A 13,504-nucleotide genomic window follows, 5' to 3' on the forward strand; every position below is an offset into this window, starting at 1 on the left:
TGTCTACGTGCTACACTCAACCATCCATTTTCCAACCCGCTGAATCCGAACACAGGGTCACGGGGGTCTGCTGGAGCCAATCCCAGCCAACACAGGGCACAAGGCAGGAACCAATCCTGGGCAGGGTGCCAACCCACTGCAGACACTCAACCACACTTTAATAATAATAATAATAATAAGACAAGAAAGCAAGAGATAATACAATAATAAGAAGTCATATAACACAAATAAATAATACAATAATTAATAAATAAATAATAATACAAGAATAAACTCTGTGTTTCACGTACACACAACTGTAATCCTACTTTTACTACTCTTATACTTAAGTGATCTATATTTGCTTGCCTTTCTAGTAAATGAAAAAAGAACAATAGCAAGCAAGCAGTCATTTCCTAAAAGAGAAATAACAAATTTAAATTTCAATAACAACTATCTGATTAGAATTTTCATTGGTACAAGACAGAGTATCAATGTGAATAGTATAAATGTAAAAGGTGAGAATTTTTCAAACTGAAACTGAGGTTTATTCAAGCTCTCTTTCCCAAAGACAAGTAGGCTGCAGAATAACCAAGCTCTTGGTGCAGACCAGGCTAACATTGTTTCAATAAATTCCATGGCATAACTGCCAGTCATCTGAAGAAACAGGTGTCCCAACCACCAGTTTATGATTGTGAGCTTCTCTCTCTACCTTGCCCTCTCCCTCACCCTCTCTCTCTCTTTGGTAGTTAGAGCATGTAGAAGAGGATAAAGACAATGCTTTCGACAAAGCTCAATTTGATGTTACTTTGTCGAAATGAGGAGGATAGGATCGGCAAGGTTTGTTAGACTGAAAGGCTTGTCCTTGTCAAACTTTTTCTACTGTTTTAATACCCCCCCCCCCCCCCTTCTCTCTCCACATTCTAGCAACAAGTCTACCATTCAATGACATCCTGGGGAGCTTTATTGTGGGCTTATGTTCCACAATGGGTCTTCTTGCTGGCACTAACCCAAAGCCAGTGCTGCATATCACAATACAGTAGTCTTAAGCCTGCTTAATTATATTCAGGGTCAAACAGGGGTCAGAACCTGTCCCAACAGCACTGGGCACAGGGTAGAAAAGAGCCCTGGAATTCGATACCAGGGCCATAACCACACCCATACTGGGAATAATTTAGACTCACCCATTAGCCTAAAATGCACATATATGGCAAATAGGAGGAAAATCTGCACATATGTAGGGTGAATATGTGGACTTTGCAAGAACAACAGCCAGGTGTGGATTTCAAATGCTGAAGTCCTGAAACAGCAGTACTATCCACTGTGCTACCATACCCTGCTTAGTAGCATCCTGAAATTACTTTGGACAGTGTGATAATTATTTAAAACACAGTGGTTACAATTTATAGGGTACAAATAAATATTCTCCCTCCTTATTAACATATTTTGGAATATATCTTATTTATTACATAACATATACAACACCTAAACTATGAGTATATATGTTTCTTTATATATAAAACTTGAGAAACACTCAAATCTCAAGGTTTCTTGTTCGCAAGTTCATCTATTACTTAGAATACAAAAATACAACATTTTGGGGTTAAACTGTAAACAAATAGAAAACCTTTTGGAGCTAAACTGTAAACTTTGAACTTAGTTTTAGCCTTAATTTAACACGATCAATGCAGCCAAAGTCCAATTACTATTAATCGTTGTAGCACCATAAAATATAAAAAACAAAAAGTACCATTGCTGAATACAACTAACTTAACTAGTGAAACGTTGTGTTTAATTAACTTATCTGCTTGAATTTTATGAAAGGTATCAGTAGTACTAGGGTGTTGTACCGTGTTAGCCATTATGAATGTAGAGACAAGCCAAGCAAAATGACACCTTTTATTGGCTAACTAAAAAGATTACAATATGCAAGCTTTCGAGGCAACTCAGGAAATCCTCAGGATGCAAACGTGACATTTTGGCATGTCTTTTAATATGAAATGCTTTAAATAAATTACGGTTATTTTTGTAATGACTTTGTGCTGCGTGAGGCCGGGACTGAACTTGAATATAAGTTTTAGTTAAGAAACGAAGGTAATGTAAATGGTTATTTCTCAAACATTTAGTGTGTGGTTCGCTAAAAGCACACTCTATTATACCCACATGGCAGTTGGCGAAGTTAGCGTGGGACAGGAAACAGAGAGAGAGATTATTTACTTGCAAATTCAGTGAGTAAACTTTAGTGCGATCAATGTGTTTAACGCAGTCCTAGGTTTTCATGGATTTAATTTACAACTGAGCAAGCTTTTCTTGGAAAATGCGTTTCATTCGGTACTGAAGGGCTGCTAAGAGGGACGGAACGCGTGCAACTTCTAATAAACGAGACAAATTTAATATGTACTGAAAAAATGTTAGTATTCGTCACATTGTGAAAATAAATCAGTCCTGAATGCGTGTTTGAAATCAAGTTCTTTTTTCTAGAGATACTGGAATATTGCACAGTACCTGCCCACTCTCCAAAGGACTTCAGATCGGTCTTCCAAAACCACGGCATTATATAAGAAAGAAAGCCACGCCAGATATTCCAAATCAGCTGGACGGCTCCCACCATGAAGCTGAAAACTCCAAGTCCAGCAAAGACGTACAAAAGCATATCCCCATTCATATCTAAAACAGTCATTCTCAGCGTCCAAAGCTGAAACTCAGCAATGACTAAAGGAGTCGTCTCAGTGTAAGAAGATTAAGTACTAGGTTAGAATCAGACACGTGACGTTGGCATATGACGCGATGAAGATTTGAAGCTCCACTTACGATTGGATCATATTTGAGACCTATTGTAAAAACGTTTTGTGAAACTATTTTGAAATATTGAACAAATAATATGCAGGTAAAGAACATAATTCTCCATTACAATCGTCAAATGAAACTGGAATATTTCTGGATCTGCAGCTTCGATTTTAATCAACATATTATAATGAAACCAATCATAAAATTCAGTTATAGAAGCAAACCAAGACGCCAGTCCATAGCAGAATAGTTTTAATCAACACACCCACACTCTCTCCAACAGAGTCTGTTACCCCAATTGTTACAGAATGAAATGACAGAGTGCACAGCGTCAGTGGCAGAACACCGCCTACAAGCGTAAAAAATGTGGACAATTGTGTTAATCCTGTGTATATTTTGCAAATACTAGAAAGGGAAACAGAGAAATTACAAAATGTGATCAACTGGACACTTTAAAAAGAACATAGATCGATTCATCTGATTTTAATTGTTAATAAGGTAATCTGATTCAAAACACGGTTTTACTTGGTAGTATGATTCCTACCAGAATAAACGCATTAAGGAAGTAACCAAAAGGTATTTATTAATAATGCTATAAGAAATAACTTTTAAAAATCGATTCCCAGTAGAGCAGTACAACTAGTTAAGGTAACCATTTTCAGAGCAATGGAGCACGTATATAATAAAAGTTGATATATGTTAGATATGTAGAATATTTGTCCCCATACAGGTGGGAATTTGGCTTTCTACAGAAGCTCGTTAAATAACTTAACAAATCAATAAATACACACACACAATTCTGAGCACATACAAGAATGACTAAAAAGGAAGAAAATTAAACAAGAAAGAAAAACTTCTGACTTGGCAGTTAACAGTCCTGTGTGGCATTATGCAGAGGTATTGCTGCAGGAGCCCCAGTAGTGTTTCCTGTCACCCTTCTGCTGAATAATTCATTGGCTGAAAATCCTTAGTGTTAGTGTTTCAGAGAGAGGATGTTCAGATTTGTTAATAATGGCACTTGGTTTTGTTTTTGTTTTTTTCTTTCCTTCACCACCTGGGGGCATAACTAAGGCCGTCCTTTTAATTAGCTTGTTGATTTGGTGGGACTCTCTATGAAGTGATTTCATCTGCCCAGCACAAAACCACATAGAAAATCTCACTAGTCATCACAAAGTTAAAGAAGACGTACAGGTAAAGGATGTCACTACCCACATTAAAGGAATGCAGTCTCCTACGAAAAAATGGCCACCTCTACCCTTTCTCATATAGATCCTCTGTGTTACGAGAATAAGTCCATTCTGTCATTGATGAAGCCTCTCCCAAGTACTTTTAGAAGTACAGCACCTCCATTCCCTGAATATTGACTGGACTTAGATGCTCTATGGTGTGGTGAAAGTCAATAACTAGTTCCTCGATTTTGCTGATGTTAAATAACAGACAATTCTTTATGCATCAAGAAACAACATTCTCCACCTGACTCCTATACTCTGTCTTATCCCCCTAGTCACTACACCCCATAAGTGCAGAATCATCTGAGAATGTCTGCAAGAGACATGACCCAGTGTTGTATTTATTGTCTAAGGTGTGTATAGTAAAAAGAAAAGAAGACAAGACTGTCCTTGTGGTGCTCCAGTGTTGCTCACATCAATATCAGAAAGACGGTCTGCTTCACAAACTGCAGTCTACTAAAAAGAAAGTCCATTTTCCATGACACCATAGGCTCATCCACCTACATATCTCTGAGTTTAACCATTAACAGGGAAAGCTGGATGGTATTGAAGGCACTGGAGAAATACAAAAAAAAAAAACATCATCCTCACAGTGCTGCCAGCTTTGTCTTGGTGAGAATAAGCTTTGTGGAGAAGACAGATAATTGCATTCTCCACTACAATCTTTGTCCAATAGGCAAATTGCAGTGGGTCCATGTGGTCTACCACCAAAGGACTGATATGGTCTAGGACCAGTCTCCCAAAGGTCTTCATTAGGGTCTGTAGTCATTAGGTGAAGAGGCACCAGTCTACTTTGAATTAGGAACACTTTAGCAAGTTTCCCACAGCAGTGTCACTTTCTGGAGCCTTATAGGGACTGACTGAATAGGTGACAGAGGACACCACAAAGTTGGTCAGCACAGGCCTTAACAACCTGAAGACTGACTCCATCTGGGCCTGTGGCTTTTCCTATGTGTAGCTTCATCAGCTGTCTACTCACTTGGTCCGCAGTTATAAGCAGCCCATACTGATGGTCAGGGAAGACTCGTCAAAATACTGTACGTTGTTTTACTGATTTGTCCTTTTGTCTTTATAACGACCTTGTGTGGGTTTATGACGACGGTGAGCAATAAATAACCGCAAGCGGAAGCGCATGTACATTATCTATGGGTTTGCCAACTGTTGGCAAATCAAAACGTCACGCAAGGACTAGCGCGCCTCCCCTAATCCGGGGAAACACATAACTTCGTAACACTGTCCTACAAGTCGGATAATACAGCACTGGTATCAACTATCATTTTACGCAAAAACATAAATGTGGAAGAACCAAAAAATGCTGGTACACTTCGCCATACAACACAAGTGCTGTATAGAGATTTTATAAGCTTATATGTTTATAAAACGCACAGCATACTAGTTAAATAAAAAGTTACCCTTACGGAAAGTAGAAGAACCATAAATGCTAGAGTATGTATTTCTCAGTACGAGCTAATTTACGGGACTTAATGGATGTCTGGAGCTGGATGGGGTATGGACAGATATCGGTATAGATTCAGAAGGAAGCGAATAAATATCTTGTGATTTGTGATACCCGCTACAGCTACGCAATTACTGATTATAATGATCACAGATTTTGCAGCCCGTCTTTTTTGTCTAAAACGTCCTTCTTAATTTTAAATGTAAAATCGCTTTCAACAATAATCGCTTTTCAATAAATGTGAATTTATTCACAACGTTTGTATTTTTTGTTTATATATAATTAAAAAAATAATAATAATAATTGACGTATACCATTAAATCTAACATGCAGAAGCTAAAACAAAACTAGATAAATGCCTAATGTGTCTTTCAAAGCAACACATATTTTGCGTTTTTACTCATTCTCAGACACTTCAATTTTCGTCTTAGACGCACGATTTCTGTATTCTGGGGCTACAGACTCACATATCAAGTAGCAAATATTCACAGTGCCGGTGCTAGGTTATTTTGCGCCATTTGGCCAAGCTAATTACTGTGCCAACAGACCGGTCGGTAGCTAACCCGTGCGGATGGGTTTTTCTCCCCATTTATGATATGAGCAATGGGCGAATTCCTACTCGCCCTAATGGCTGCGCCGGCTCTGGGTATTCACTTCTTAGTAAAAGTCCACAATTGTAAAATCAGAGTATTCAATATAGATAAATATGCTATTCATCGATGTCGATTTTGTGTGTATGTTGCGCCAATTTCAATGTCTATTGCGTTTTGAGAGACATTATTCATACTTACAATGACATTTTGGGAGAAAACGAATGGCCGTGTACATAATGTTGAAAAATGTGATTTTATACTTTTGTTGCGATGTTAATACAATTTATATTTTAATCGTCAAGCTAACATTTACCTCGGCAAGTTTTCCCGGTAAGAATGCTGGTTATTATTATTCTTCGAAGTTTCTAAAAATTACTTTATCAGGTTGTTTTAATCTTTAGATTCAGTATAAAAGGTGGACTATGTGTGGCGCCCTTCCCTTTCTTCTTAAGAAGATGGGAAAAAATAAATAAATATATCTTTTTTATTCAAATGTATGTTTTTTGCCCTTTTATAGCAAACGTATAGTGTAAAGGTCAATTATCCATCTTATATAACAACTCTTTCTTAAATGGTAATTATTCGTCTTAATGTGCAAATTTATATTGGAAACATAGTTTAAACGTCATATGACAACCTATCTAGCTTATATGTTAGTTGTCAAATATGCTAAATTTCCTACTTATATTCCTATTTACTTAGTTTATAACAACAGACGTTTATTTCTGTACAGTAAAAATAAAATAAAACCCCACTCGTGGTCACCGGTGTCCAAGAACTCTCATGATTGTGTAAAGCTTGAATTAGCTGCGGGCAGCCTGGCAGTCCATCATAAGGTCCGCTGACCTACGTGGGGACTGTTAATTTAAAACACTATTTGGATTTGATTGGTTTTACACCAGGGGGTGGGAGAAACCGTGAAGTAATTATTAACAGAGGACCTTTGTAATTAGTAGCCCCATTCGGATGGGATTGATTTCACACCAGGAGGCAGTATAAAGGCTCCGTAAACTCAACTGAAACGTGAACACGCTGTCCATAAAAGTTACTAGAATGAGCGAGTTGGACTGGACTAAAAATACGGAGATCCTCTGGTAATAACGGATTTACTTCACCTGCTGGTGTAAAACCATTCCCTTCCGAATGGAACATGTAGGGAGACCCAGAATGCTGGATAAGTAAAAAAAACAGCAGGGCTTAGTAATGCACTACTGTGTGACTGTAAAACGTAATGAAATAAGACCTGTTTATTTCGGTTGCAGTCAGAGTAGGCATAATTCTGAAAAGAAATCTGAGAAGTCGTTTTTTTTTTTTCATGGCGTTAGTTCAGCTTGTCCCTCGTGGCTTGCAGTACTACGACAGTGCACATGCGCATTGGCGGTTGTGTAGCTAGTCACATTTGCCGGCCTGAATTTTTTCCGTTTGCTTATATAAATTTAAGTTTGCAGCTAAGTTTATTCTCTTCTCCTCATTTAAACAAAGAGAGCAGGCAATGAATAAGTTTGACCAGTAAGTATGAAAACTATTGCTTACCGTTATTTAATATCGGCGAACCAGTATGTTTTAAAACGAGAATGACCGTAAAATTCATGAAGTTTGACAAGGACCCACATTTGTCATTTTACTTGTGCGGCACGCGAGAAAGCGACAGCATTGTGATTCTGATTTCGAAATTTGTTGCCGTATTAAATCACCCATGGAAGTAACGTACATGTGGATTTTTACATGTATACACGGGAATCGTGGTGTTTTATGAAACTTGCACTATTCCTTAAAGGACGGCTTTTAAATTTTATGAATAGTGCTATGAGTACCACAGAACCTTTTTTTTTTTTTTTTTAAACGTAATGTCCTAGTCAGATTTTATGTGGAGCCATGGCATCTGAGGTAGGTTTACATCTGTGAGTTAAAGAAATGGTAATTTTCCAAAATGCAGAGCCAATAGTTGCCAGGTGTTTATTTTAGCCCTTTTCATTAAGTTGTTTAATGGTGAAATATCAGGTAATGTGTCATTCAGATGCTAGTTTGCAATTCAAGGCTTAAATGAACCGTTACGTGGACCTTAGTCTACATTAACAATGGTTTACATTGTACTGCAGTGCCCATTTGTAAACGTACTCCTAATCGATACCGTTTGTAGTTTTTGCAGGAAATCACAATGTGAACTGTTGAATATAACGTGATTGTACTTCAACTTGTGATTGTTTACAGTAGGAACGACGGGCCGGTTTTTACAAACCTGTTAAAACGCAATTTATTCATGTGGATCTAATTAATTGCATTCTAGGTTAGGCCGGAGAAGTTGTACTTGATTCCCGAAGAGCCAGTGTGGCTGCAGTTTCTTGTTCCAAACGTTAGTTACCATTTTTTCTGTTCTCATCCTGCCACGTCAGACGTTTCCTTCGTTATTGTAGACGTTCTGAAAACAAATTATTTTGAAAATAAGTATTTTGTGGATCAGAATATCTTGGTATTTATCGAATGTTCACTTTTTTCCTCTCCTTTCTTTCCAAATGTCTTAATACAGATACTTCGTGATAAACCTATATCAACTTGCTTATGTTAGCTGCTGGTTTGATTGTCATTTTAATTCCATTAATTAGAACCACCTTATGAAAGAATAACTGAGTGAATAAGTCCTGAGTCTGAAATTAAACCAAATAAGTGTTCTGTTAGCAGCAATTGTAATCATGCTTGGAGGATACATTCTTATCAGCTGAAATTAAGAGTGCTCGCTGAGCAGTGGTTTGGTTGTTAAATCTACAATTCTGTTAAATATTGGTTCTTGTTCTATATGGTACTCTTAAAGATTAGGGAGATGCAGGAAAGGAGACCTCCCCTTTCAAGTAAACCAGATGTACTGTACTAGTGTATTTTTACTAGCTGTGTTACCTAGCTTTGGTCATGAAATTTCCTAAGACGAGGGTCCTCAGTTAATTAAATGTATCAGAAGTACATCCGTAATTCCAAAAAAAAGGGACACTGTGTAGAATGTAAATAAAAACAGAATGCAATAATTTGCAAGTCTCAAACCAATATCTTATTCACAGTAGAACATGGAAACACCAAATGTTTAAACTGGGAAAATGAGACACATTGCTGCTATCAAATTCAAAATAACCTTATTTTCTTAAAAAGGTACAAAGTTGGGACAGGGCCATGTTTACCACTATGTAGCATCCCCTGTTCTTTTAACACTCTGTAAACATCTGGGACCTAAGGAGACCAGTTTCTGAACTTTTGAGAAAGTAATGTTTTCCCTTATCTGATATGATTCTAGCTCCTCTACAGTCCTGGGTCGTCATTTTCGTTTCGTGTTTTCAATTGGTGAAAGTTCTGGACTGTAGGCAGGCTATTTCAGCACCTAGACTCTTGTACTACAAAGCCAAAGACTGTTCTAATAGATGAGTATGCAGTTTAGCAAGGCAATATACATATGCAGGGCCTTCCTGAAAAATACCACATCTGGATGGGATCATATGTTGCACTAAAACCTTTATATACCTTTCAGCATTGATGGTGCCTTTCCAGATGTGCAAGCTCCCCATTGTATAGGCAGTAATGCACGCTTTTGAAATGAGAACTGATAAGCTGGAGGACACAATCTGTTTTCCAAAGTGTCAAATTTTGATTTGTCTGACCACAGAACAATTTTCCATTTTGCCTCAGTTCATTTTAAGTTGGCTTTAGACCAGAGAAGACTGGTGTTTCTGGATCATTTCACATGTGGCCTCTTCTTTGCATGTTAGAGCTTTAAACTGCATTTGTGCATGGCACAAGGAACTGTGTTCATAGACAATGATTTCTGGAAGTGTTCCTGAGTCCATGCGGTGATTTTCAGGACAGAATCATGCCTGTTTTTAAAGCAGTGCCACCAGAGTGCCTGAAGATCATGGGCATCCAATATTGTGTTATATTGTGTGCACACAGATTTTTTCAGATTCTCAAATCTTTGGATGATGTAGATGATGAGATATACAAAGTCTTCACAATTTTACATTGAGGAGCATTATTCTGAAATTGTTCCACAATTTGTAATAATAATAATAGTAATTTATTTGTATAGCACATTTTCATACAAAAAAGTAGCTCAAAGTGCTTTACATAATGAAGAACAGTAAATAAAAAAAAAAATAACATAAATTAAAATAAGACAACATTAACATAAAGAGTAAGGTCTGATGGCCAGGGTGGACAGAAAAAACAAAAAAATGGAGAAAAAAATAAAATCTGCTGGGGTTCCAGGCCACAAGACCGTCCAGTCTCCTCTGGGCATTCTACCTAACATAAATGAAATAGTTCTCTTTGTAATTAGGGTTCTAACGGAAGGACTTGATGATGATAGATATGCAGACTTCTGGCTTTTAATTCTTCACTGTTGGAATATCATGGTGCTTTGAGTAGATGGTGGTGACTTTTGCCACCACCAAAAGGACACCGGAAAAAGAAACAGAAGAGAGAATAGGGGTTGGTACAGATTTTAGAGCTACCATGGATAGTTATTATAATGAATTGGATATACAGAGTATCAGGATTAAATTTCAGTGAAATTATGAGAAGGCCATGTTAAAATAATGTGTTTTCAGCAGTTTTTTGAAGTACTCCACTGTATTAGCCTGGCGAATTCCTATTGGCAGGCTATTCCAGATTTTAGGTGCATAACAGCAGAAGGCCGCCTCACCACTTAAGTTTTGCTCTCGGAATTCTAAGGAGACACTCATTTGAGGATCTGAGATTACGATTTGGAATAGAAGATGTCAGACATTCCGATATATAAGATGGGGCAAGATTATTTAAGGCTTTATAAACCATAAGCAGAATTTTAAAGTCAATCCTGAATGACACGAGTAACCAGTGTAGTGACATCAAAACTGGAGAAATGTGCTTGGATTTTCTTTTCCTTGTTAGGATTCTAGCAGCTGCATTCTGCACTAGTTGCAAACGATTTGTTTTTTTTGGGTATTCCTGAGAGGACTGCGTTACAGTAATCTAGTCGACTGAAAACAAACGCGTGAACTAATTTCTCCGCATCTTTCAATGATATAAGAGGTCTAACTTTTGCTATGTTTCTTAAGTGAAAAATGCTGTCCTGGTGATCTAATTAATATGCAATTTAAAATTCAGATTAGTCAACAGACAGGTACCCCTAAGCTTTTTACCTCCGTCTTGACTTTTAATCCTAATATATCCAGTTTATTTCTAATAGCCTCAATGTATCTATTATTGCCAATCACTAAGATTTCAGTTTTCTCTTTATTTAGCTTGAGAAAGTTACTATTCCTCCATTCTGAAATACAAGTCAGACATTGTGTTAGTGAATCAATAGAATCGGGGTCATCAGGTGCTATTGATAAATACAGCTGTGTGTCATCAGCATAGCTGTGGTAGCTCACGTTGTGCCCTGAGATAATCTGACCTAACAGAAGCATGTAGATTGAGAAGAGCAGCGGACCCACGATAGAGCCTTGTGAACCATGATATAGGATATCTTGTGTCCTTGAGTTGTAATTACCACAACTAACAAAGAATTTTCTCCCTGCCAGGTAGGATTCAAACCAATTTAAGACGCTGCCAGAGAGGCCCACCCATTGACTAAGGCGATTTCTAAGAATATTATGATCAGTGGTGTCAAATGCAGCACTCAGATCTAATAGGATGAGAACAGATAAATGGCCTCTGTCTGCATTTACCCGCAAGTCATTTACTACTTTAACGAGTGCAGTATCTGTGCTGTGATTTGTTCTAAAACCTGACTGAAATTTATCAAGAATAGCATGTTTATTGAGTTGGTCATTTAACTGCATAATGACTGCCTCCTCTAAAATTTTACTTAAGAAAGGCAGGTTAGAGATGGGTCTAAAATTTTCAAGAGCAGAGGGGTCAAGATTATTTTTCTTAAGTAGGGGTTTAACTACAGCAATCTTGAGACAGTCTGGGAACACCCCCGTGTCTAATGATGAATTTACTATGTCAAGAATATTATCAATTAGCACTTCCGATACTTCTTTGAAAAATTTGTTGGTATTGGGTCAATGGGGCAGGTGGAGGGTTTCAGTTGAGAAATTATTTTATGTAAATCAGGTAAATCTATCCTAGTGAGTTTAATTTTACAACGGAATACTGGGGTTTAGAAGGATCCTTAGTGTTGGGGAAATATACTATGTTATTTCTAATATCATTAATTTTTTGATTGAAAAATACAGCAAAAACCAAGTTTTACTGGAAGTACTTAGGAGGCATTCCTTTGAGTTACCTGGGTTTAGCAAACGGTCAATTGTCGAGAATAAGACTGGGATTACTAGCATTATTTATAATCTTAGAGAAATAGCAGCGCCTCTCAAGACGGACTGTGTTATTGTATTCTGTTATTTTGACTTTTAATATTTCATGGTGAATAGTTTAGTCTTCATTTACGCTCAACTCTACGGCATGTTCTCTTTAAATCAGACACTCTTTGGGTCTTTCATGGTATAACAATGCTAGAAGATTTTTTAACTGTCTTTACAGGTGCAACTATGTCAACAGCAGCTCTCACTTTAGTATTAAATCTTTCCACCTTATTATTTACATTATCCTCGCTATTATAGTTGGCACTATAAACGGATTGATTGTTTAGAATGTAAGCTTTAAAGCTGCTGCTGAGTCAAAGAAGCGTTTTTTAACAAAATGCTTCTCATGAGTGTTTTCTAACATTATTTCTAAATTAAAAAGAAGAAAATGGTCTGATAGACCCATATCAATAACCTACTTTATACCAACTTTTAGTCCTTTAGTAATCACTAAGTCTAACGTATGATCTGCTTTATGTGTAGGCTGATTAACGAGCTGTCTCAAATCAAGAGTCCAGGATGTTCATGAATTCTTTTACTTTTTAGTCACACTGATTATCTAAATGAAAATTAAAGTCGCCGACTATTAAGAGCGTGTCGTAGTTCGTAATTAAAATTGACATTAAGTCGGAGAATTCCTCAAAGAAAGATGCGTTGAATTTAGGAGGTCTATACACAGATAATACTAGAATGTGAGAAACTCCATGAATAACAATGGCAAGATACTCAAAGGATTTAAATTTACCAAAACTGATATCTTTACATTTTAACCGGCTTGAGTAAATGTTTGCCAAACCGCCACCCTTCTTTCCTTGGCGGTCCGCACGAGTAAATCTGTATTCCAGAGGCGCAGATTCGATTAAAACAGCCGCGCCATCTGAGATAAGCCACTTTCACTTAGTGCAATGAAATCAATTTTTCTATCACTAATAAGATCGTTGATAAAAAACGTCTTATTAGATTTGTAGATTTTTTTTTTTTTTTTTTTTTTTTTTTTTTTGCAGATGATGAACCTCAGCCTATCTTCGGAGAGACTCTGGCTCTTTAAGATTCTTTTTGTAGCCAATCATGTTGCCAATTAACCTAATTAGTTGCAAAATGTTCCACCAGCTGCTTTTTAGTATCACACTT

At 37.2% G+C, this 13,504-nt stretch overlaps 2 protein-coding genes across 5 annotated transcripts in view; one reads left to right on the forward strand and one right to left on the reverse strand.

Annotated features, from left to right (window-relative positions):
* LOC114648891 (very-long-chain 3-oxoacyl-CoA reductase-like) overlaps nucleotides 1-2,707 on the reverse strand; it is an 80,745-nt gene extending 78,038 nt beyond the window's left edge. The window contains exon 1 of the mRNA XM_028798198.2: nucleotides 2,485-2,707. Within this exon, the coding sequence (XP_028654031.1) occupies nucleotides 2,485-2,659 (175 nt within the window). The 5' untranslated portion in view covers nucleotides 2,660-2,707. The remainder of the gene's footprint in view (nucleotides 1-2,484) is intronic.
* A 4,326-nt stretch (nucleotides 2,708-7,033) lies between these two features.
* Nucleotides 7,034-13,504, forward strand: part of LOC114648893 (eukaryotic translation initiation factor 4E type 2-like) — a 93,149-nt gene continuing 86,678 nt past the window's right edge. The window contains exon 1 of one of the 4 annotated variants that reach the window (XM_028798201.2): nucleotides 7,034-7,138. In XM_028798201.2, the coding sequence (XP_028654034.2) occupies nucleotides 7,098-7,138 (41 nt within the window). In that variant the 5' untranslated portion in view covers nucleotides 7,034-7,097. Of the gene's footprint in view, nucleotides 7,139-7,402; nucleotides 7,554-13,504 lie in introns of those variants that run through there. The other 3 variants (XM_051924093.1, XM_051924094.1, XM_051924095.1) reach the window with 3 other exon arrangements.

Source organism: Erpetoichthys calabaricus, chromosome 3, assembly GCF_900747795.2.
Source record: "Erpetoichthys calabaricus chromosome 3, fErpCal1.3, whole genome shotgun sequence".
Taxonomy (NCBI): domain Eukaryota; kingdom Metazoa; phylum Chordata; class Cladistia; order Polypteriformes; family Polypteridae; genus Erpetoichthys; species Erpetoichthys calabaricus.